The following is a 26,622-nucleotide window of genomic DNA, read 5'->3' on the forward strand; positions in this document are numbered from 1 at the left end:
CTAAGAATACAGCATCCATGGGACCAGATGACATACCGGGCTGTGTACTACATGAAATACAATATGAACTGGAACCTCACTTTAGTGTCATGTTTAACCATACCTTCACCTCAGGCTTCATGCCCACTGAGTGGCGCACAGCTACAGTTATCCCACTCCACAAGGGGGGATCCACCTTGTATCCCGGGAACTACCGCCCCATCAGTCTGACGAACCTTATCTGCAAGGCCATGGAACGTATTATCATGGAACTTATCAGCAAAGACATTGGCAACCTTAAAACACTGAACCCCACCCAGTTTGTGTTCGTGAAAGGCCGATCTTGTCTCCTGCACCTGATTGACTTCTTTGACTTAGTCTCCAGAGCCTTTGATGAGGGTAAGGCAGTCCACACAGCCTATCTGGACCTCGCCAAGGCCTTTGGCACCATCCCCCACTCTGGAATCATAGATAAACTTACTAAGCTGTGCAGTAATCCCTACGTCACTTGATGGGTTGCCAACTGGCTTACTGACAGAACCCACACTGTAAAGTAGCTGACTCCAAATCCAGCTCCAGACAAGTGACAAGTAGAGTACCTCAGGGTTCAGTCTTGGGACCTCTCTTGTTTGGCATCTACTTCTCTGAAGTACAGGCCAACACTAAGGGACTCTGGCTAACAAAGTTCGCAGATGACTGCAAACTGGGAGCCATTACTGAATCCCCAAATTATGTCGATACTCTACAAAAGGGCCTTACAGAAACAGATGCTTGGTGCCAGAGCCATGGGCTTATGCTCAATGCCAAGAAATGTGTAGTTATCCCCTTTGGGGAAAAAAACATGTACCTGTGAATTACCACATAGGTGGCAGTACACTAAACACCGAAAATGCGATAAGAGACTTGGGTACACAGGTGGACAGTGGTCTAACCTTCAGTAACCACATTGCCACAACAGTCAGGAAATCCTTCTATGTGGCACACCTTATCTCTAAGGCTTTTCATCCAGAAAAAATGAGGTCATTGTCCCACTGTACTCATCCCTCATTAGACCCATTATAGAATACAGTGCCCCATTTGGTATGTACCTCTCAAGACATCTGCAACAACTGGAAAGGCCGCAGAAGTAACTCACTAAAAGAATCACAGGCCTAAAGCAGATGCCCTATGTTGACCGCTTAAAAAAACTCCAGCTATTCTCTGTCGCATTTCTTCTACTCCGAGGTGATCTCTGCCTAACATACAAAGCCATGTCAAACCCAGAACTGTTGGACATGCTAAACTTAAAGAAATCCCAGTCCCTCAGAGCCACACGCTCCAGGGTCTAAACCTTGTCATCACAATAAACAAAACATGCTGGAGGGATAGGTTCCTGACCCAGAGACTCCCCAGACTCTGGAATAGACTGCCCATACATGTCAAGCAGAACACCTCTTTGGCCCTCTTCAAGAGGAACCTTGATGATTGGATGGGAGAAGGGAAATTCACCCCAGGGATCATGTCAGTTGCCCTGCTAGACAGGGGTCCAGGGAAGTAAATAGTGTGGGAAGAAATAGCCATGGAATTGTTATGGCTAGGCTTGTATAGGCCCTAGGGCCGATAGCCTAGTACCAACCTATGAACCTATGTGTGTGTATGTATATATAGAATTTGTGTATAGTGTCTGAAGTTCACTGGGTAGTGTTTCTGTGTTTTCTGACTCAGTCTGATGCGAGAGCTTTCAATATTTATTTGTGTTGTCAATAAAAAGGCATTTCATTAAGACTTAAAATTCTATATGATGTTTTCCTTTTAGGGTGGGTGTAGGTGAGGAGGCAGATGGAGGCTCCAAGATTATTGTTTTAACAGATGTATTTCACTTTTCCTTACTCCGTATCTTAATTTTAGATTTTTATGTGGGATTTAGTGACATACTGAAGTGTGTTGCAGTTTTTTGTGGCTGAGTTTAGTGGGAAGGGTATTTGAATGCCTTATGGCTTGCTTATTTTGTTCTTTTTCATGAAATTTAATGCCTTATGGCTTGCTTATCTAGTTCCTTTTCATGGAATGTGGTAAATTTCTAAGTATTCTGAATAACGAAAATTTAAGTTCTTACTTGTAGTGTAGTCTGCAAAAGCCTCTGGCTCAGATATCTGCTGGTAAGATTTCACCCCTTTACATGTTTTTTTCTTGGTTATTATAGTTTGAAAATTGCGTGCATTAAATGTAGATGCAAATATGTGCAGCTTGTTAATCCCTTGCATTTCTTTCTTTTTAATAGTACTTCTTTATTTATGTTGAGTAGAAATAGCAGATGAAGTTTACATGGAAGTTATTGTTGGTGAGGAGGAAGCAACGGCGATCTCTGACACACAGATCGATGACTCTGGTATAAATAAGACATTTGTCCCAGTGGCATGGGCTGCTGCTGCTTATGGTAAGGCACATTTTTTCTTTTGCTTATAATTTCTCTTTTTTGTTTTAGAAATCAGTCTTACTTGAACACACAACATAACACATAAATCTGCTGTTAATTATATGAATTTTGTGGAGCTAGAATGTAATAGGTGGTTTACTATTGAAACCACATCCGTCGATCGGCCTTAACATCGAACCAATATCTTGAAAATTTCAACAGCGAACAAGCAGGAAACTTGAAACTGAGTACATCGACTCCCGTAGTTCGCTGTATTCAATGTAGCAGGAGATGATATCAGTCACCCAAGCTATGCACCGTAATGTACTGTGACATCAACTGTACATCACTTTTACTATTTTGTAGGGGGGCAAGCCCCCCTGCAAATTATATATACCAACTCTGAGATTGCACTAGAGTGAGGAAATGTGTTCATTTCCTGTTGCTCACTGAACCGCGATCTCCACTCAAAATTCCAAACTCAAAATGCTCGAACTACACTACCTATGCGATGGAGTGGGTTTTGCAAGCATGCCTCTTGGAAAACTGCAAGTCGACATTGTCACTCTCGATAGACTGCAGTTCGCATATCTAATTGTAAACCTAATAGATCAGTTATATTTTACTGCAGAGTAAAGCTCTGCCAAATGAGAAGTACTGGATGTAATTACTGCATAGTAATGCTCTACCAAATGAGAAGTACTGGATGTAATTTCTAGAGTGAAGTTGTTTCAGTACTCATTTGATGAATAGTGGAAAGGGCATGAGTCAGGCAAGGTCTGATATTGGAAGCCGTCATTATTGTGTGTATGTGTATGATATTTCCTTCTGTTGCTTTCATCTCAGGTCTTTCTCTTTGGCTTACTGTCAATGCATATGCCTGCCTCCTGCCAGTACAATCTCTGCTCTCTCATACTCTACCAAGAGAACATTTCAAAACCTCTGTGGTCTTTTTTTTTTTGCTGTTTGCATAATTACAGACCTCAGTCCCAGTATTTGTCATGAAGAAGTTCCCACTTTTAATTCGTAGGCGGTACAAGGTGTAAAAGTGGTCATGTGACGGTGAGATCTACATCTTAGAGGAACTCTCCAAAATGAAACACCTACAAAAGTACAAACATTTCCAACTGGTCACCCAAAGGTGAAGAAAAAAAAACATAAGGCCTACTTCACATGTTGTAAGATTGCCGTAATTTAAGAATACACTGCCCAGGACTTGTTAGTAGGCTGAAAGTCCTTACTGTGATCCCAGGCCAGAGCTGGAGTTCCTTGAAAAGGAAATAGAGAACAGACATCATGACACTGTCCTGAAAGCAAATCTGTCTCATGTATGGTCTTGCAGGCCTCATGTGCAGCTTGCTTTTTGTAGGCTAGCAGCTGATCAAGCTTGTGGCTGTTCTTTGTCCCTTGGTCCTCTAGCTTAGTCTGTATTAAGAAGCTTGTGAGACATGCCTCTCCCAGCAGTCACCTTTGGGATGTGTATTTATTGGAACTGTCGCTACTCTTTCCATGGCTGAGTAACCACAGCTCACCTGCTACCTTTCTTGCATCTGAGGAGCAGATTCTTGAGTACTCCATTGGTGCTCAGTGGTTACACTGTGGAAGTAGATCTCTTCCTTTCAGACCATCCCTTGGGCATAGTGAAGAGAGGCTGTCATAGCCTTCAGCACCAGAGTTTACTGATCATGTTCTCACTGTTAAACAGTTGTTTGACTTATTGTAGGATGTGTCCTCATGGCTGTAGAAATGCAGTCTTGGAACATGTGCTTCTGCCAGGACCAGGCCACATGTAGGCCTCTTCCATCCTTATGATGCCTTTGGTAGGTGCAGTCTATGATTAGAACTATGTTTTCCAGCCTCTAGCTCTCCTTTTTGTTCCATTTTCAGCCCCAGGTTCTTATGACTGAGTGAGTGATCTACCCATTTCTAAGCTGTGTCTCTAGGCCTCACCTTGAGTGTCTTGGCAACAATATTATGGGAATCCACAGGCCTTTATGTTTGAGATATCATAAGGATCATGGTTAAACTCTCAGGCCTCTGAACCTTTTTACAGACTGGCTTATCCTCTTCCCAGGAACATCTTATTGAGCATTTGGAAATGGAGGAGTAGGAACCTTGAGATGTCTTCTTAAGCGTCTTTGCTTAAGGATGTTGTGTTTTTACGTTGTGAAAGAACCTGGATACCACTATCTCACCTTTCAAAGAAGTGGATACTTTCTTCAAGCCCCCAGCTATGCAGAGTGAGTTTGTAAGTCTCTTTGGGACAACTCTTTTTATCTTTTCATTTCAGCATAGATCCCAGAGACCACAAAACCCTAACATTTTAGCCCCTGGTAAGGAATTTAAAGCCTTGGTCAAGCTTGAAAAAATGAGGTTTCATTTGCCATATGGGACCTTGGGCCCCATAGCTACCTGTCTCTATGCCAGTCCACCCTCATGACCTGACACTGCAAAAGCTTTTTACCTTCCCAAACTTTCTAGTCAAGTAGGAGCTGAATTAGATCCTTACCTTGGCCTTTGCAGTTCACTTTCACATGGTCTTCTGTAATTTTTGACCATGGTAGTTTTGTGGCTGGGGCTGCAGATTTGGATTTATGCCAGTGCAGGGCAACATTATGGATGCACTTAGGAGGCCATCTTAGAGGGTCTATATTAAATCAGCGAATGCTTATTTATCGACCCTTTAAGTGCAAAAGCTGACAATCCCGAAGACATGGATCAGCGATTTTTTTTGCCAGGGAAAAATTACTGGGCAGTTTTCGGGACTTTGCCATTTCCTCCACTGTGGTGCAATCTCTGAGTTGGTATATTTAAGTAGGGGGGGTGTAGGAGGCACAGCTCCCCACATCGGGGGTTGTGGGGGGGGGTGAAGCCCCCCACTTTATTTTGTGTTTTGAACTTTTATTTTGTAAAACAATCGCTGTTCCTTGTCTTTGAGATTGTCAGCTTTCACTCTTAAAGGGTCGATAAATCAGCGTTCGCTATTTTAAGCGTTCTCTGATTTAACATAGACCCATCTTAGACACTTTATGCATGGCTCTCAAGATATGGTTGAAGAAGGAAGGAAGCAGGCTTTTACCACTGTAGAAAGCCTCTGTGATCCATATTTCACGTCCCACATCTTCAAGGTCAGACCAAACCCCATAGAAGAAGCCCACTTGTGGAATGAGAAGAGGGGGATAGTACAGTGTAAAATCTTAACCATAATAGTAGATATCCTTTTCTTCTCTGTTGCAGTATTCACTACAAAAGGGATGTCCCTTTCTGGGCAGCCCATCCCACAACCAGTATAGATAAGCTTGAAAAATATCTTGTTTGCTCCATATGTCAAATTTATGGTCCCCGCACAGAACGTAAGGCATAAAAGGGATGTACAGATGCAACTACCCAGAACTAAATTGCCCCAGAAGAGAACAGCCGTCCTAGGATAAAGGAGTCCATGCGCATCCAGAAGGAAAAAATGCAGAATAAACAAAAGGGGTTGGAGGGAGGGAGCAAATACTGCAACAGTGAAGACAAATACACCTACTGTTATGTTAAGATTTTACACAACTGTACTGTGTTTTTCCATATCACTATTGTAGTGTTTGGTACAGAAGAAGGAAGAGTAAAAAAGCTCAAGAAACTGAATGGGTGGTGGACTGCTGAGAATATCTCTCAACATACCAACACAAGATGGTTTCAGCAAAAACCTACTCTGGCCCTTGAAACCATGTCCAACTTATAATGCTTAATAAAGGTATGCACGAATGACCAGGTAGCAGCAAGGATGGAATTGGTGTCCAACCCCTTGAAGAGGGCATTAGAAGAGGCAACACATCTAGTGGAATGACCTGTAGCAGAAGCAGAGATTTGCCATGAAAGAATAACAAAAGGAAAGGACCTTAGATATTTAAGAGGAGATGGTTTGCTTAGTAACAGCCAAACCCAAAGACCTGGAATGAAAGGAAACAAAAAGCTGGTATGACTTACTAATAGTCCTACTTTTATCCAAATAATACCTGAGCTGTCTGAGCAAATCTAAGTTATGCAGAACCCTCTCAGTAGCAGACTGAGGAAAAGGGAAGAAGGTATGGAATTGTACTGACTGAATCAAGGACAATTCATTGACTACCTTGGGCATAAAAGAAGGATTAGTATAATGGGACACCCAGTCCCTGTGAAAAACAAAAAGAAGGAATGGCCGTAAGGGCGTGGAGCTCAGAAACCCTCCAAGAAGAAGTAAGAGCCAGCCTTCCATATACAATGTTGCAAAGAAGCAGAATTTTCAGGCTCAGAAGGAGCCAGAGTCAAATTTTCCAAAACAAAATTAAGATTCCAAGAAGGCGGAAGAGGCTTTCTTGGAGGCCTAATATACAGAATGCCTTTAAGGAATTGCATGATCTTAAAACTAGAAGTCAGAGGAGGAGGCAAGGGCAGACCAGCAGAAATGGCTGGCAAGTGGGCCTTCACAGAAGGACAGGCAAAGCCAGACTGGAGCAACTCACACAAGTAAGAGAGGGCCTCCCACTGAAAAGGGGCCCTGGTTACGAGCATGGCACCAAACCAAAAATCTCTTCCACATGGACATATAAGATTTTCTGTTTGAAGGTTTTTTTACCTCCTGTAAAACCTTGAGTATGTCCTGAGAGAAGAGGTACCTAAAATGGATCAAAACCGTATCACCTACAATGTCTCTAGCAGAGTGCACAAGTGGGGATGGATGAGAGACCCCTTGTTCTGTATAAGGAGATCCAACTAGTGAGATAACTTGTGATGATTGCCCCTGGCCAGATGCATTAAGAGGGGGAACCAGTCCTGTCTCAGCCGAAAGGGAATCACTAGCAAGATTTTTGGGGAGTCCAGCTGAATCCTCTGCAGGACTCTTGGAAGTAGACTAAGAGGAGGGAAAGCATAAAGAAACCTCCTCTTCCACAGAAAGGATAGGGCGTCCATCTTCCAGGCCAGATGGCATGGTACTCTGGAAGGGAAGAGAGAAAGCTGCCTTTTCAGAGAGGAGGCAGAAGGACCTACCTGAGGAATAGCCCACCAAGGGACAATATCCAGAAACATGTCTCTGAAGTATCCATTCGTGAGCCTGTGTTTTGGACCTGCTCAGAGGGTCTGCCACAAGATTGTGCTCTGAAAAAATGTATACTGCCTGAAGAACTCTGATAACCGACAGCCACTTCCCCAAGCCTGAAGTGCCTTCTTGTGGAGGAGTTAAGATTTTGTGCCCTCCCTGCTTGTTGACATACCACATCATTGTACTGTTGTCAGTGTACACCTTCAAGGGACCCGGAGACAACATGCGGTGAAAAGTCTGAAGGACCCAAATCAGAGCCCTCATCTCTTTGATGTTGATATGGTCTGACTTATGATGGGGATGCCAAAGACCCTGAACTTTCAGATGACTAAGAGTTGCCCCCCACGCCATGTCCGAGGCATCAGTGAACAGTTCTTGAGAAGGGACTGGAGGCTGAAAGGGTCGGCCTCGGTTGAGAGCGAACTGTCGAATCCGCCACTCAAATTTTTTCATGGTACAGGGAAGGAGGGGAACACTGAAATCCAGAGTGTGAAGATACTGCAGCCAAACCGACTTGAGGTACCATTGAAGCTTCTGCATATGTGTTCTGGCAAGAGGAAGCATCAGAACAGAAGGGCCATGAATCCCAGGGCATAAAGAAACCCCATGGCTGGCATGGCAGTCAGGGGAAGATGAGACTGAAAGAAGGCGGTCAATGACAATACCTTTGGAGGTGGAAGAGAGGCCAACATTGGCAACGTATGAATCATGCAACCCTGGTACACATGATCTTGAGAGGGAGACAGGACAGACTTTGAAGAAGAGAGATGATGAATTGCAGATCCTGCAACAATCGACTGGGAGAAGGTCCCTGAAGCAGCAGGTTGTCTAGATAAGGAAAAATCTGAATACCTTGGAGCCTGCAGACGGCAGTCACAGGAGATGGGCGTTTTGTGAATACTCTTGGAGCAGAAAAGAGGCCAAAGGGCAAAGCAGAGAACAGAAAATGAGGGGAAGATACAGAGAAATGTAAAACTTTCCTGAAGAGAGATTGAATAGGAATATGAAAGGTAAGCATCTTTCATATCCAGGGACGCCAGAAAAGCCTGAGATAATAAGAGAGGAAACAGAGTTTGAAGAGTAAGCATTTAAAAAGAAGGGATCTTGAGAAAGGTGTTGAACTGGGAGAGATCCTAAATAGGTCTCCAAGTGCCCTCCTTTTGAGGAACCAGGAACATCCGGGAATAAAAAACGTGTCCCACTTGGGAAAGGTGGACATGTTGAATGGTCCCTTGGTTCAACAGGGATCCTTAATCCTCCAGAAAATGAGGAAGTTGCTCCAGAGGAGGTTGAGGAAACCCAGAAAAAGGAGAGAGAGAGACTTCCATACCATGAAGTAACCGTAATGGATGCCAGCAAGAACCCAAGAGTCTGAAGTGATGAGAAGCCAATTTGAAAGGCAAAGGGAGTGACAAAGGGATATGGTCTAAAGGCAGGGGGGGTGAATTGTCTAAGGGAAGCTGGCTTATCAGATAAAGGAGGCTTTTTGGCCACAGAAATCTGAGAAGCCTTAGCAGAGGGGGCCCGCCTCCCACCCTTCCTGCCCTTAGAGGCCTGGCAGGGTTGCCTGTGAACAAAAAGCCGATCTAGAAGGAAAATTCCTCTGGAACTTAGGGATAGGAGTGACAAAAATATGTTTAAGGTCTTGCAAGCCTTTACCTTTCACTTGAAGAGACTTAAACAAGTCAGCAGCAGCAGTCCCAAAAGATGAGTATTATCCAAAGGAGTGTCCAACAACTTGGCTTTAATGTCCTCTGGAAGAGACTGGAGATGAAGCCGAGAATAATGCCACATGACAGACCCAAAAGCCACAGACCTAGAAGAGACATCAGCAGTGTCATAGCTACACTTAAGAGAGTGACAAGCCACTTGAGAAGCAGAACCAAGAAAAAGTTAAGGCAGAGAAGAATCCCACTTAAAGAATTCCATCATCCTAGTAATTGTGCCCCTAAAGGACAATTCCTCAAAAGGAGACTCTGGGTTAACAGACTCCTCTGCATCAGAATCATAATCCAAAGATGAAGGAATCTGTGAAAAATAAGACGAAGACCCCTCACCAGACAGGGAGTCCTTATCTGGGGGATCTGGTTCCCTAAACTGTTTAGAAGGCATAGAGGTCCAAGGAGGAGAAGGTTCTGAAATTCCTTAAGGAGACTTTAGGGCCATTAAGGCAGATTACAAGCCCTGAGTAAATGCCTGCCATTCCCTTTGAGGATCCATGGGACAGACAGACAGAAACATGCTTCAGTTTTTGTCTTTTCTTAGGGGCGACATCGGCCCTAACAAATACTGGAGGTTCTGACCCTTGGCAAGATTTGAGAAGAGAACCCGGAATTTCCTCCCTGACCAGTATCTGTGGAATCCCTCTTTAGACCCTCAGATAACTTACCGAGGTTCCCCACAACGTCCAGAGTAGATGTGTGAAAAGAGGAATCTGTGCTGGCTTCTGGCAGGTTCACGGATGAGGAATCCAACGTAAACACTGAATAGCCTACAGAGCTATTACCTGCTTCTAGAGGGATGTCCAGTGGAAGCCGGACAGCTAAAGAATCCGTCCGAGTCTTCTTGACCTTCTTCCCACCTAGTTAGGAGTGATGTTCATCGTGTTACACTGCTGCAGTCATTACACTTGGGGTTATCCTGCAGTCAGGTGGTTCCCCAGTCGGCCTGAGTTCCAAAGTTTTGGTCCGGCGTTGGTTGCTGTCGCTTCTTCCCTGATGTCAAGTGCAACAGGGGTATATAAGATGCAGCCGTCATTTTCTTCATTCTTTCTTGCCGCTCGGTGCCCGAAGCAAAAGCAGTTCGCAAGTGCCAGTCGGCCGACTCCTGAGATTTTCAGTCCGAATCCAGAAACAAAGTCTTCTACAAAGCTAAGTACCCCATTGGGGAAACTTTTTCTTGCCTCAGACCGATGTCAGTAAAAGTTAATAACTGTATTTCTTGTGGGAAGCAAATACCTCATAAGGATTTCCATTCTTATTGTATCCCATGCCTAGGCCCAGACCACAATGTCACTGGTTGTCGGTTTTGTGCTAGGTTTAACAAGCGCAGTATTAAACATCGGTTTGATTTTGCCCGACATTATTTTGGCAAAAAATTAAATTACACCATGCCGTCGAAACTACCGACGACCGGAATACATAAAAAGCACAAAGACAAGGACAGGCATCCGAGGCCCAAAACTGACGACAAAGCCTCCTCTAGGCCAGTCACCGGTTCTCTGGTTTTCAGCGAGGCGCCTTTGCAGCCCCTGACGACCGCTTCTTTAGAACCACAGGCCGCCTCTGACTCCCACGTGGAGATGACTGGGCCTTCGGATGCACAAGATTTTCAGCCTACCGAGACTAACCCTTCAGAGGGATCCGGAGTTGCTGAACAACCCGTAGCTTCAGAGGGTGTTTTCAGACCTACTCGGTTAACCATTAAATCTTCTGCTAAGTCTAAACCTCCTTTAAAAACAAAGAAACAAATTCACCATTCACCAGGACAGGCCTCTATGCCTAAGAAACAAATGCTCAAAATGGCCGAAGACCTAATCACTTTGATCAGGGGGTCCCATCCCCCTCCTGATAAAAGGCCTAGACAGGATGGCAGACTGACTCATCCGACCAGGTATCCATCTCTTCAGATTCATCCTCAGACCTAGGATACTCTTTTCCCCCTTATGAGGATTCTGATGCTGAGGAATCAATTCCATCAGCCTCTCCGCCTGAGGACTACTCCTTTGGGGAAATCTTACATACCATGAGGGAGCATTTCCATTGGGAGGGCCAGGATTACTCAGAATCCAAGAAAAGGCTCAGAGACTTCCTTTTATTACCTCAACACAGACCCCTTGCTATTCCGCCAGTGTTAGATATTGTGGATGATGTGTATACTGAATCCAGTTTAAATCCTGATTCTTTACCTCCATCCCCAGTTAAGCCTGACAGATACTACAGAGTCGCTGACTCTCACAGATTTCTTTCTAAACCCCTGTTGCTGACCCTGAAACTATTTATCAGGGCCCCAAAGGGATTAAGGCCTCATCAGCAAAGAATCCAGTCCCCTCTGACAGAGATTCCAGAGCATTAGACAGATGGGGGAAGAAAGTATATATATCTGCAACTTTAGCATTGAGGGCCTTAAATTGCCAGTTTCACATGCTAAAATATCAGCAATATTTGATGTCTCAGTTGAAACAAGAAATGCTTCCAAACTCAGATCCTCCTAATTTTAAGGAAATGCAGGCTTTATTGCATGCAGCTGAACAAGTGGGAAAACATACTTTGCAATGTGTTTTTGATTCTTTAGAGGCCTCCTGTAGAGCAGCAGTTACAGGTTCTGTCATTAGAAGACATGCTTGGTTAAAAGAACATATGTTACCAGATCATGTTAAAGCAAAACTATTGGATGCATCTTTGCAGCAGGATGTGTTATTTGGAGTTAAGGCAGAAGAGGTATTAAAGAAAATGGAGGATAAGGCAAAATCTATGCAAACGGTGAAGAATTTCTTACAGGTTCAGCCTCCTCGCTTTAGCAGAAATTGGCCAATAAAGAATTGGTCCTTTCCAATTACAGACAGACCTCAAAGGGGCAGATACAGACATCCAAGAAGGTAGAGGTCAACCACAAGGTCCTTACAGGCCTCGACAATGGGGTGCATCAACCCAGAAAGAAGGGGAAGACAGGCCCCAACCATATAAAAAACAGCCCCAATGACTTCCCACTACAACTGCCAAACAGTTCTCTCTTGGCAGCCCCTTTGGGAGAAAAACTGGCACTTTTCTATCACAATTGGCATGTGATCACCAAAGACAAATGGGTTCTCAACATTGTATCTCAAGGTTACAGGTTCCACTTTCACACACTGCCAAGGTTAAAAGGAATGCCAAATCTGCCTCCAAATCAATGGGCAGAGACTCGAAAACAAATTACAGCACTCATGGACATGAGAGCTATTCAAAAGGTACCACCACAGGAGCAAGGACAAGGATTTTACTCAAGTCTCTTTCTTGTTCCCAGAAAGGACAAAGCCTGGAGGCCCATTCTGGATCTTTCTTATCTAAACACTTACCTGGATGTTCCAAAATTCAAAATGTTGACACTACAGCAGCTTCTTCCCATGCTGGGCAAGAAAGCTTGGCTCGTAACTTTGGACGTCAAGGAGGCATACCTGCATGTCCCTATCAGGCAAAACTGCAGAAGATACCTCAGTTTCATAGCTGGTTCAATGCACTACCAATTCTCTGCACTGCCCTTTGGCTTATCTACTGTGCCCAGGGTCTTCACAAAGTGCTTGGCACAAGTAATTGCATTTTGCAGACAGAAAAGAATCCATATTTATCCGTACCTGGATGACTGCCTGATTCAAGCAGAGAGCAAGGACATTCTTCTAAAGCATCTGGCGTTTGTAAAAAAGTTATTAAGTTGCCTAGGGTACACAGTAAATGAAAAGAAATCAAAACTAGTGCCCTCACAAGAGATAATATTCCTGGGTGCCAGCTTGAATACAATGGCCTAGATGGCTTATCTCACGCCAGACAAGCAAGGACAACTGACTCAATATTTTCAATTGATGGCAACAAGAACCCAACTCCCTGCAAGAACAATTCTGCAGGCCTTGGGTTACATGGCATCTTGCATACTACTAATTCCATATGCCAGACTGCATACGAGGAAACTACAATGGTACCTAAAGAGTGTCTGGTCTCAACACTGTCAAAGTTTGGAAACAGTAATACCACTAATTCCTTGCCTTCAACAGGAGTTTTGATGGTGGACTCAAGCTTGTCACCTCAACAAGGGACAGCCTTTCACTCAACCCACAGCCAGGCAAACACTGACAACAGATGCATCGGATTACGCCTGGGGAGCACACATGGTAGGAAATTGTGTTCAGGGCAAGTGGCCCGCAGAACAAAGGCATCCTCACATCAATCAAAAAGAGATGCTAGCTGTACAAAATGCCCTTATAGCTTTCAAGGACCTTCTGCATCCAGGGCAACTGCTACTAAAGACAGACAACACCACAGTTATGTGGTACATAAACAAGCAAGGGGGCACTCACTCTTATCCCCTCTGCAGACAAGCCATGACCTTGTGGAACACAGCTCTAACCTATCAAGTTCATCTGCAAGCACAATTCCTGCCAGGAGAGAAAAACACACTGGCAGAAGACTTAAGCAGAAACATCATGGATCCCCACGAATGGGAATTGAATCCACAAATATTCAGAATGATAACACAAAAATGGTGGAGCCTGGACATAGATCTGTTTGCATCCCCAATGAACTGCCAGCTACAGAAATTCTGCACAAGGACTTACCACCCACAAGCATGGAAAGTGGATGCCCTCATATTCAGCTGGAAAAACCTACAAATATGTGCTTTCCCATCACTACCTCTCCTTCCAAAGGTACTCGTAAAAGCCAGGCAAGAAGAGCCAAAGATGATCCTGATTGCCCCAGACTGGCCACGCCAGCACTGGTACCCAATCTTAAAGAACTTAGCACAAGGACCACCCTGGATTTTGCCTCAAATCCCACATCTTCTGACTCAGCACAACAATCAGATATTTCACAGCCACCTAAATACTTTAAACCTGGCTGCATGGAAGATTCCTTAGTCAAGCAAGCAATGCCTCTCTCCAAAGCTGTTATGGATGTCATTCTGGAGGCCAGAAGGCCTAGCACCAGGAAAGCCTATTCAGATAAATGGAAGAGATTCTGTGCCTGGAACCAGGCTCACAGCCTTGACCCTCTTGTCCCAAATATTCCTCAGATACTACAATATTTAACTGAGATGCTGGACAAAGGCCTCTCCTTTTCATCCATCAAGATCCACGCCTCTGCCATCTCTGCTCATTACAACATAGATCCACCAATTTTCTCTAATCCCTTGCTAAAACAGTACCTCAGAAGGGCTAAAAACATAAGACTGCCCCGTAGAGCACCTACTCCAACTTGGGACCTCAACTTCATGTTGGAAAAATTAACTTTGCCTCCTTTTGAGCCAGCTAACACAGCAGATTTAAAATATGTCTCTTGGAAAACTGCTCTGCTGCTGGCAATTACATCAGCACGAAGAGTTTCAGAATTACAAGCCCTAATGGCAGTGGAACCTTTCATCATTTTCCACCAAGACAGGGAGTCTTTAAGAACAAACCCTACTTTTATGCCAAAGGTGGTATCAAGTGCGGCTCTAAACCAAACTATTCACTTGCCAACTTTTTATCCAAATCCACAGAATAAAGGGGAGAGACTTCTGCATTCTTACACATACACAGGCAGTTACGCTTCTACTTGGACAAAACCAAAGCTTTCAGAAAAACTGAGCAGTTATTGGTAGCATATGCTGCAGGAGCACAGGGAAAAGCCATTTCAAAACAGACTATTTCAAAAATGGATAGGACACTGTATACGTTTCTGCTCTATACACCATGGGAAACCTGTACCTAACAGCATTAGGTCTCATTCCACCAGGGCAAAAGCCACTTCAACTGCCTACCTCAGAGGAGTACCTACCAAGGATATTTTGGAAGCAGCAACTTGGAGTTCTGTACATACCTTCACCAAGCATTACCATCTGCCTCTATACTCTAAATCCAGAGCTGGCTTTGCCACTGCAGTGCTGCAGGGCCTTATAGCCACCCCTAATGCCTTATAGAACCAGCCACCATACCTCAGCTTTGGGATTCTACCCAAGTGTAATGACTGCAGCAGTGTAACACGATGAACGTAGTACAGTTTTGTACCTACCATAAATGTAGATGTTCAAGTGTATACACTGCTGCAGTTCAGGTTACCCTCCCTCCTTCCCCTCTTACTTGCTGGTACGTACCTATGTCTTCTACCCTTTACTACCTATGGGGAGTATTTGCTGGTAACTGAAAGTTGTTGATTGCTTTTCTTATGTATGTTTTATTAGCAATTTGAATTGCCTACCTTTTTGGGGGCACCTGACATCTGGGGCAAGAAAAACTGAAGAAAATGGTGTCGGCTGCATCTTATATACCCCTGCCGCACTGACGTCAGGGAAGAAGTGACAGCAACCGACGCCGGACCAAGACTTTGGAACTCAGGCCGACTGGGGAACCGCCTGACGGCAGGATAACCCCAAGTGTAATGACTGCAGCAGTGTATACACTCGAACATCTACATTTATGGTAGGTACAAAACTGTACTTTTTGGGGTTAAATAATTCCTGCATGGTACCCTGGGCTAACTGTCTAAGCTGTTTGTCGTCTTCTGTGGCCATTTATTTTGAAAAATGGCTCCTGAGTGTCTAGGCACAAATGCCTTACAGATGGTACAAGAGGTATGATCGTGGGAAGCACCAAAACAAAAAAGACACTCTAACGATCCATTAAAAAAAAAAAAAAAAAACACCAATAATCACTTGTGATACAGGCAAATTTACATTTGCACAAAAGTAATCCAAAGTGCATTAAAATATTAACATTAACAAACATTATAATTCATATATATTGCTATATATCATATAACCTAAGCAACATTATATAAATTATTCAGTTCCTACCTCTTTTTTTCAACAAAGAAACATCTTTATTAAACCATCACTTACAATATACATTTTTATAAATGGAAACAAACCACACCGACACAATCCTAGTTGCAAGCATTTTACATCACAAGCCATACCGAAACACTCCCAGTTGCAAACATTACATCACTTATAATTTACCCAATCATTTTCAGTCAGACATTACATAGCTCATTTAAGTCTTGCTTTCTTTTAAATCTTATTCCTTCTTTGTATAAATTGTTCCCACAATTCCCATGTTTTTCTGTGTAGTTAGCACCTACCCTTTTCTAAAGATGTCAGTTCCGGTTGTTTTATCTCTGTTACTGTATTCACTACTTCTGATGTAGTTGGTTTAGATTTTGATTCCACATGTTCTTTGTGTTTCACTGTTGCAGTCATCACACGTGGGTTATGTGCCTGCTGGTAGCCCTCAGTCGGCCCGAATACCAGAGACTTAGTATTTCTGCTTCGGATGCTGTCGCTTCTTCCATGGCATCAGGTCATCAGGGGTATAAAAACAGGCAGCCGACACCATTACATCAGTCTTTCTTGCCGAGGAGGAGCCCGAAGCAGAAGCAGTTCGCAAGTGCTGGTTGGCCGCGACCTGAATTTTTCATTTTTGAGTTGAATAATCCTAAAGTCTTCTAAAGCTAAGTACCCCATTGGATATCCTTTTTTCTTGCTCTAACCGATGTCAGAAAAAGTTAACAATTGTCTTGCCTGTGGAAAGCAAATACCTCGCAGAGATTTTCATTCTTACTGCGTCACCTTTTTCGGCTCAGACCATGCCGTCCCTCACTGTCAGTTTTGTGCCTTGTTTAACGCCCGAACCATTTGTCGGGCTATCTTTGTCGCTAAATTCTTTTGCTCTCAAACTCCGTATTCTGAAATGGCTTCGGTAAGCCATCCGACTATTGATCTTCTGAAAAAACATAAGGATAAAGACAGAGACTGACCGCATAGGTCCGAAACTGTCGACGACGTTTCTGTTAAGTTAGTCGTCAGTCCACTGGTACTCAGTGAGGTGCCTTTGCAGCCCCTGATGCCCGCTTCTGTGGATTCGCAGGCCTCTGCTGAGACCCATTCAGAGTCTGGTAGGCCACAAGATACTACTTAGACTATGGAACTACCGGATGTCTCTACCCTTAGATGGGTCCGGAGCCGCTTTGTAGGCACTGGCTTCTGAGGGATTTTTTTCATCCAACCGATGTTCGAATCAAACCAACAACTTCATTTTTAACCAAAACTACTGAGTTTCTTAGGCCCAGAGTACACACTATGCCTAGAAAGCCGATGACCAAAGCGCATGCTCAGGCACCCATGCCACAAAAACAAATGCTTAGAATGGCTGAAGACCTTATTACCCTGATTAGGGGAAACCAGCCTTCCCCTGCTAAGAGACAAAGAATCCAGTCCCCTTCAGTTTTTACAGACCAGGAGTCCAAAGTCCAATGACTCTGACCTTTCTGAGTATGAAGACATGCCCTTATCCACCTATGAGGATTCAGATGCAGAGGAATCCATTCCCTCTGTCTCCCCTCCAGAGGATTTTTCTTTTGGTGAAACCTTGCATACTTTAAGAGAGCATTTCCATTGGGAATGGCAAGACTATACTCAGTCCAAAAAGAGACTCTGACAATTTTTAGAGTTGTCTCACCACAGGCCTTTAGCTATACCCCCTGTCCTGGATGTTATGGATGATGTTTTCATGGAATCCAGTCTTACTCCAGACACTTTACCTCCGGCCCCTAGGAAACCAGACAGGTACTACAGAGTACCTGATTCTCGCAAGTTTCTTTTCAAGAATCCTACTGCTGACCCAGAGATAATTTCTCAGGAACCTAAAGGTATTAAGGCTACTACAGCCATAAATCCTACCCCTTCGGACAGGTATTCCAGATCTTTGGACAGATGGGGTAAGAATATACATACCTCTGCAACTCTTGCTATCAGGACATTTAATTGCCAGTTTCACATGCTGAAATACCAGCAACATATTATGGAACGTATTAAACAGAAAGTGGTAATTTTTCCAGATTGTGCAGAAAATAAAGAATTGCAGGAGCTTATGCACTATGCAAACCAAATTAGTAAGCATACTTTACAGTGTGGCTTTGATGCCGTAGAAGCATCTTGCAGGGCAGCTGTCACTGGCTCTGTACTGAGAAGACATGCTTGGCTGAAGGTGCAGACCTTGCCAGATCATGTCAAATCTAAATTAATAGACGCTCTTTTAAATAAGGACCATTTGTTTGGCACCAAAGCAGAAGTTGTTCTTAAAAAGATGGAAGAAAAGGCTAAATCTATGCAAACTGTTAAAAATTCCTACAAGTGCAACCACCTAGATTCAGTAGGCATTGCCCTTCAAAACACTGGTCCTTTCCAGCCCCCTCCAGGCCTTCCCATACAAGACCCAGGGGAAGCAGACCACCCAGACTACAGTCTCAGGGTATGTAGAGATCTAAGCAATGGAGTATCCCCACCCCTAAAACAGGGAGTGGTAAGCCACCTCCTTATGGAAAAAGCTCACAATGACTTCTCAACCCAACTGCTTGTGCCCCTAGGAGGATAACTTGCCTTTCATGCAAAAAACTGGATGTCCGTCACTCAGGACCGATGGGTCCCTAACATTGTATCCCAGGGGTACAAATTTTATTTCCATTCACTACCAACCCCAAGCGGGTTTCCAGACCAGTGGGCAGAGGCCCAAAACCAAGTACTTTCCCTCCTCAGTATCAGAGCTATTCAGCCTGTTCCAGTACAACAGAGGGGTCAAGGATTCTACTCCGGACTATTCCTAGGAAAGAGGGCTCTTGGCACCCAACCCTGAATCTTTTAATTCTCAACATCTTCCTGGTGGTACCAAAATTAAAGATGCTTACCCTGCAACAGCTTCTCCCTATGTTAGCCAAGGATATCTGGTTAGTCTCTCTAGACTTAAAAGAAGCCTATCTGCACATCCCCATAAGGGAATCATGCAGGAAATATCTATGATTCAGGGCAGGGTCTATGCATTATCAGTTTTCTGCACTTCCCTTTGACTTATCTACTGCACCCAGGGTATTCACAAAATGCCTGTCTCCAGCCATTGCATACTGCAGGCAGAGAAATATCCAAATTTACCCATACTTTGACAACTGCCTGATTCAGGCAGAGAGTCAGGAGTTGTTGCTTCAGCACTTGACATTTGTAAAAAAACCTTCTCACTTCATTGGAGTACACCATCAACAAAAAGAAATCACAACTGGTACCCAGTCAAAAGATTGTATTCCTGGAGCAAGCTTGGACACAACTTCCCAGATGGCATTCCTCACTTCAGAAAAACAGGTGTATCTGACAGACTACTTCAAACAAATGGCCACCAGAACCCAGCTATCTGCAAGAAAAATACTGCAAGCTCTAGGGTTCATGGTCTCATTTATTCTGCTAATTCCATATGCAAGACTGCATATGAGGAAACTTCAGTGGTACGTAAAAAGTCTTTGGTGCCAATATTCTCAGGACCTGGAAACTGTCATTCCTATCATACCTTGTCTAAGGACAGAGTTCCTTTGGTGGGCAGAAGCCTGCAACCACAACAAGGGACTGCATTTTACTCAATGCCACGCCGCCCAGACCCTTACCACAGACTCATCAGACTATGCATGGGGGGCTCACATGGCGGGAAAATGTATTCAGGGCCACTGGAGCCCATGGCAAATTCTCCTGCACATCAGCCAAAAAGAGATGCTAGCTGTACAGAATGCCCTGACAGCTTTCAGATACCTACTCTTACCAGGACAACTGCTGATAAAAACAGACACCACCACAGTTAGGTGGTACATCAACCAGCTGGGGGGAACCCTTCCTTACCCACTCTGCCGGTTAGCTATGGCCCTGTGGAACACAGCCTTGGACAACCAAGTTCATCTACAAGCTCAATTCCTGCTAGGCAAACAAAATTCACTGGCAGACAACTTGAGCAGAAATCTCCTAGACCCACACGAGTGGAAATTGGAGCCAATTACCTTCAACCTTCAGATCCAGAAATGGGGGACCCCAGAGGTAGATCTCTTTGCCTCCCCCGACAACCACCAGTTAAGCAAAATCTGCACCAGAAACCCACACAGCAGGGCCTGGAAGGTGGATGCTCTATCCTTTCAAAGGCAATATATGCCTTTCCCCCTCTGCCCCTTCTCTCGAGAGTATTACTCAAGATAAAACAAGACAGGCCAAGGACAATTCTGATTGCCCCGGACTGGCCATGCCAGCACTGGTACCCACTCCTGTGCAACCTGACAACGGTGCCACCCTGGCACTTACATCAGACCCCAACCCTGCTTTCTCAGCAGGAGGGACAGATTTTGCATCCACAATTTCAAACCCTAAGTCTTGCAGCTTGGCTTATTCCTTAAACACTCCACCAGCAACCCAAAGCAAACAGGTGCTGGACGTCATCCTTGAAGCCAGAAGGCCCAGTACTAGGAAATCTTATGCTGAAAAGTGGAAAAGGTATTGTGTTTGGACTCAGTCTAAAGGAAAGGACAAGAGCACTGCCATCTTTACCTCTAATCCTGGATTACCTAGCAGAACTACTCCACAGAGGCCTATCCTTCTCCTCCATTAAGATTCATGCCTCTGCCATTTCAGCTCATTACAATACTGAGCCACCTCTATTCTCTCACCCTCTCATCAAACAGTTCCTGAGAGGAGCAAACAACTTAAGGCCACCAAGGAGAGCACCCACACCTGCTTGGGACATTAACTTTGTACTGGAAAAGCTCATGCTTCCCCCTTTTGAACCGGCTGCTTCAGCAGGGTTAAAATTCCTCTCTTGGAAAACAGCTTTGCTTCTAGCCATCACTTCAGCTAGAAGAGTGTCTGAGTTACAAGCACTGATGTCTGTGGAACCCTTTATTATTTTCCATGCTGACAGGGTTTCCCTCAGGACTAACCCTTCCTTTATGCCTAAAGTGGTGTCCAGTGTGGCTGTCAACCAATCCATCCATTTGCCAACCTTCTTCCCTAATCCTCCAAATAAAGGGGAAAGGATCCTGCACTCTTTGGACGTGCACAGACAACTGAGGTTCTACCTTGATAGGACTAAGCCTTTCAAAAAATCTGACCAGCTGCTAGTCAGCTTTGCAACAGGAGCAGAGGGCAAGGCCATTTCAAAACATACTGTTTCCAAATGGATAATACACTGCATCCATTTCTGCTACAAACACCATGGAAAACCAACCCCTCAGGGGGTGAGAACACATTCTACTAGGGCCACATCTACCTCTACAGCATTTCTCAGGGGAGTCCTTACCAGGGACATACTGGAAGCTGCTACCTGGAACTTCTGTACACACTTTCACCAAGCATTACCATCTGCCTATATTTTCCAAATCCAGGGCAGGCTTTGCTACAGCAGTCTTGCAAGGCCTACTAGCCAGCCCTAACTCTTCTTGACTTCCTCCACCCTTCCTCAGCTTTGGGAATCTACCCAAGTTTGATGACTGCAACAGTGCAACACGAAGAACATAGTACAGTTGTGTACACTTACCATAAATGTAGATGGTCGAGTGTATTCACTGTTGCAGTCTTGGTTTCCCTCCCTCCAGCCCCCTGGTTTTCTCTGTCTCTTTCTCTCACCTCTCTATGGCTATTCCTACTGGTATTGGTATTTACTTTTTACTGGTGGTGTTTTCCCCACCATATACCAGTTCCCTATTTAGGGGCTCCTGACATTTGGGGCAAGAAAAACCAATGTAATGGAATTATCTGGCTGTTTTTATACCCCTGACGACTTGACATGATGGAAGAAGCGACAGCATCTGACGCAGAAATACTAAGTCTCTGGTATTGCTTTTTGGGCAGCCAGCATAATTAGATACAGCTAGGCCTTACCATGTCTAGGCAGTTCCAATTCTGTACCATAGCTCAGAAAAATCATTTCCCTAGTCACACCAGTCCACCCACTCGTCATCTCTGACAGTGGATCCTACAAGGAATCCTTAAGGTCCACCAACCCACCATTTCCCCAAGTACCTCTTTTCTTCCCCATCACCCCCCCCCCCCCCACACACACACACACACACACACACATTTCCTGTCTACTTGAGGAAGAATTATCTGGAGTCTACTCCAAATCTTCTAGATTTTGTTGCATGTTTGGAAGACATTCATATATTCTCCCATTGTTTGTGAATTGCTTATCCAGTCTGTCTTCCCAATCCATTCTAACCTCCTCTGATTGATTCTTACAGTTATCATGCAATATTTTATTTGCTCTACTGATCATTCCTTTTTTAATGGCAGCTTCTGTTCTAGATTCTACTAAAACTCTACCAGTGCTGGTCTTTCATTTAGGACCCTCCTGTTTCTTTCTTTTTGCCTATACTCTGATAGCATTCCTTGATAGGGAAGGCAGTCTCTAACCTGCAGTCTAAATAAATTCTTGGCCTTTTCCCATTCTATTACCTTTTTCCTCTCTAGTTATTTGCTCCCAATACCGTGATTCTTTAGCCAGTTTTCTCCAGTAAATTCCAGCCCCCTCTTGCCTGTTGTCTATATCCCTAATTGCATTCATCCCTATTGGCAAAATCACTTTTCTTCACTCCCAAGTTGGCTTAGTTCTTGCAACACTTTATGGATATAATAAATATTCTGGTTGATTATTATTCTCTTTAAAGGCCTGCATCCAAAATCCTAGTCACGTCTTGTTTCTTGAGCTTCATCCCTGTTTCATCATCATCCCTTTCCACTTTGAATTATAGTTTTCTGCTTGTGCTATGTTTAGGAGTCTTGACTGTGTAGCTGTGAAATACCGCTTCAAATTGGGTAATCCCAGTCTGCCCTGCTCTACTGGAAAAATCCGCTTATCCCACATGACTCTTGATGTCTTCCCTTCCCAGATAAAGTCCTTCAGCTCTTTATTAATTGCTATCCACAATTTCATTGCTGGTTGATAAAAATATGCCTGATCTGTGTACAAAACTAAAGGAATTAAAAACATTTTGACTGCTTGTATCTTGCTATCCATATCCATATAACAAAGCTTCCATTTTTCTCAGTTTTTGTATTATCTTTTGTTTAGTCTCTTCCCACATATCCTTAGCTGCCACACCAGAATCATTTTTAATCCATACTCTAAATACTTCATTTTATCATGTCCCCATAAATTTGGGTATTGCTGAACCAATTCGTGTGTGGGTACATAATTTACCGCAATTGCCTTTGTTTTAGCTTCTTTAATTTTGTATCCTGAAAAGATCTGCTCGTAACGATCCTTATGGGGAATCTGCCTCCTACTCTAACATTTTCCCCTCTTGGATGACATAAACTCTAGGTAGTGAGAAAAAATACAAGACCAAGAAAGTAAATTTAAAAAGAAACGGAACCCTAATGGGGCACTTGTCTGTTGTTGCTAAATATTCACACCAACAAAACATTTAAACCAACTGGCAGCAGTAGCATTGGGACTGGTGGCAAAACAAGTTCTGGGTAGTTGCATCCATATGACCCTTTTATGCCCTACTTTCTGTGCAGGGCGCATAAATGTGACATACAGTGCAAACAAGATCTTTTTCAAGCTTATCTCTACTGGCCAAGCAACAGGCTACCCAGAAAGGAACATCCCTTATGTACCGAATACAGTGATTTCGAAGGGCATCTAAGGTTTAGACGCTGTTGCTTCTTCTATTCTGATTAAGCATTTCCAAGAGGATGATTCTGTTTAGCAGTTAACCATGACTGTCCATGGAAGAACTGATGTTTAGCATTAGACCATTGTTACAGTACCCTAAGTTACTTGGGTTGTATCCTGCTCAAGGTGTAACCACCAGCTATCTTTCAAAACGTCATGGCACCTTCCACTCTCCCTAACTGCCAGGGGCTTAAGTAGAGTTGCATAAAGATTCTTTTTTTTTTTTTTTTTTGCCACCAATGTGAACTCCCTCTGCAGGCTTTGTGGAAAGGATCAACTAGTCATCCTTCAAGGCTGAGCAGATAATTACCACTCGGGGGAACACCTGTTTCTTAATTTTATGAGGTAAACTGTTTTCTCTGAAAAAAATGTATTGTAGGCTAAGAAAAGTGTTTTATGGAAATTCATGAACTGTAGGGAAGTTGTTCTCAGTATATGCTTATGTGACAAAACTGCAAAAACTGTTTTTCTCTCTCTAATTTTTACACTTCCATGTAGAGTTAGGTTGTTATGGATAGAATATTATGCTTTTGGGGACTGTCGTTTATTTTTTAAATACAATATTTCAGTGTCTCACTGTTTTATTAGATAAGTTCATTAGCCTGTAAAAGTCCCTTCCAAGAGCTTGCTACCTATGTGTATAGGGTCAAACACCCTGTCACTCACCCGCTCATCTAATAATTTCTTGAATACTGGTTTACTACCACTTTTCCTAATTTTTACAGGGAGAGCATTCTACTGAAACCCGACATGACAATAAAAGGACATTTTATAGCATGGAACGATCATTAACCCATGATTATTATTATTCCTGGTATCTATTTTAGGGAATTTAACTTCCGAAACCTGTATTCACTGCCAGTCTCTCATTGTGGACTGCTTTGTTAACAGGTGACTTTATTTTAATATATAATCTATTGTAAATACAGTGTGACCAATCTGTTGTCATAATCCAATTTCTTAACTTGTGTGATTTGTCTCTGTGTCTTTTCAAGCCAGTTGTTTTGCATGGTATTGTAAGAGCAGACTGCTTCACAATAATCTGTGCAGTCTAACCACTGCTAAATATAGTAGAAGTATAGAAGCAGCCCTGCTGTTAACAATGAGGCATAACATATCCTGTTTCACTTTATAGCAATTTCTAATGACTAAGTTGAGGTTGTCTTCAAACACAAGTCCTTTGTCAGCCATCACTCCATATCTCGTACAGTAGGCACACTATTCAGAATTGTGCTGTGAACAATATTAGAGGGGCCAAATAAACTTACTAACCCATATCTTGTTGCAGGAAGGAAAATAAAATATAAGTGTGGAGAACAAAATAGGGCCTGAAACAGACCGCAGAGGGGCACTGACTTTTACTATTTTTGGGTCTGATAAAACACTTCCTACTCTGACACTACCTGTTCTTCCTTGTAGCCACTCCTGTACCCAAATAATGATATGAGTTAGCATTTTTCGTATTCAAGATGGGATATTGTCAAGTACAGCCAAAGGCTTTAATGAGATCCAGGTAAATGAGATTGACAGATAAACTCTGATCTAAAGCTTCGCATACCAATTGATAAACACATTATCAGATTAGTAAAACAATGACCTTCCTTCCTTGAAACCATCTTGGTAAATGTCAAGTCTATTATAGTCTCTGTTATGTAACTGCACAGCATGCATTCAGAGCACTTCCCCAAGATGCATTTCAAGCCTACTAGTCTGTAATTCTCAGTAGATATTGAAGAACCCCCTCTTATGGATGAATATAATTATGACTTGCCTCCAAAGTAGTGGAATATAATCTTTAATCAAGGTATTCTGAAACAAATATAACTGACAAGGTTGCATAAACTCAGCCACCCTAGTTAGAAAATATCCATTTAAACTAATCAGGATTGGGGCAGTGTGTTGTTCAATAGTTTTTACAGTCTTTACTAACAGCGACCCTGTAGTAATAAGCATAAAGTCAGAGTCTGAGGTCAAATCCACAGTATGTTCAAATTTTCAATACGTTTTTTAAAATTCTGCCAATTGATCAGCAAATGTGTTTACTAGTGTATGCATGTCAGTTACTAGTGTCTCATCATATTCAGCTATTATATGTTTGTGTAGTCCTGTAACCTCTCAGGTGTTTAATAATACCTTCTTATTACTAGTTGTATGCTTCATTAAATGTTAATACCTAGCTCTCTTAATCCATAACAACTTTCCAAATCTCAATCTGGCCTTTTTTATATCTAATCTTGTTTGCCAGATTTGGCCCCTTTTTATTTCGCCCAGTAGTGGTTCTCCTTCCTTCCTGCCCTTCCTTTTTCTGATTTGTGTGCCCATCATGGAATTTCTTTCAACCCTCATATTAGTCACTATTGAAACATATTTAGACACTTACTGTGTAATAAGTTCATAGGTAAATATTAGGCTAGCTAACCTTGCAGGCCATTTTAAGCCTAACCAGTTTCCCTTTTTGTGCTGAATTAAACTATCCCATTTGGCTATAAATTGGCCTTGCCCATGACAGAATTGATAATTATATATTATCCCTAATGAGAATAACTAGGATCATACCATAGATAATTTAAGGGGACCCATGAAAGAGATGAAGCATTTAGGAGCTGCTTCTGTCCATTAGTAGTACAGGGGACAGTCCTGGAGAAAATGTTCTGTCTCCTATCCAGCGATCTGAGTTGCAGTTGAATATGATCAGGGATGAACTTTGTTTTATGTGGACGAGGAGTCTGTTTTACTATATGTATATCTCTGTGAGATATACCTGCCCCCTGCAACCCATTCTGTTGATGTTGTAGAAGAGGTTTAGATCCGTACACCAAGTATTACTGATGCCGTTTGACTTGCTGATGTGCAGTTATACCATTAGTGATGGGTCAGGGGGTGGTTTATATGCTAGGCACAGGTCACCTCTTAGCAGTCTGTAGGACACTGAGTATAGCGGCAAGGCTTTGAATCAGTCCATGTAGGATATGTGGTTTAGGCCAT

General features: G+C 43.3%; 1 protein-coding gene across 3 annotated transcripts in view; it reads left to right on the forward strand.

Annotated features, from left to right (window-relative positions):
• The window catches only part of ZNF711 (zinc finger protein 711), a 1,503,904-nt gene that overhangs the window by 1,239,116 nt on the left and 238,166 nt on the right, over window positions 1–26,622 (forward strand). For all 3 annotated transcript variants that reach the window (XM_044057135.1, XM_044057133.1, XM_044057134.1), the window contains one exon: window positions 2,264–2,395. In XM_044057135.1, the coding sequence (XP_043913070.1) occupies window positions 2,264–2,395 (132 nt within the window). The remainder of the gene's footprint in view (window positions 1–2,263; window positions 2,396–26,622) is intronic.

This window comes from Protopterus annectens, chromosome 15.part0, assembly GCF_019279795.1.
Source record: "Protopterus annectens isolate FY-2018-M chromosome 15.part0, PAN1.0, whole genome shotgun sequence".
NCBI lineage: Eukaryota > Metazoa > Chordata > Ceratodontiformes > Protopteridae > Protopterus > Protopterus annectens.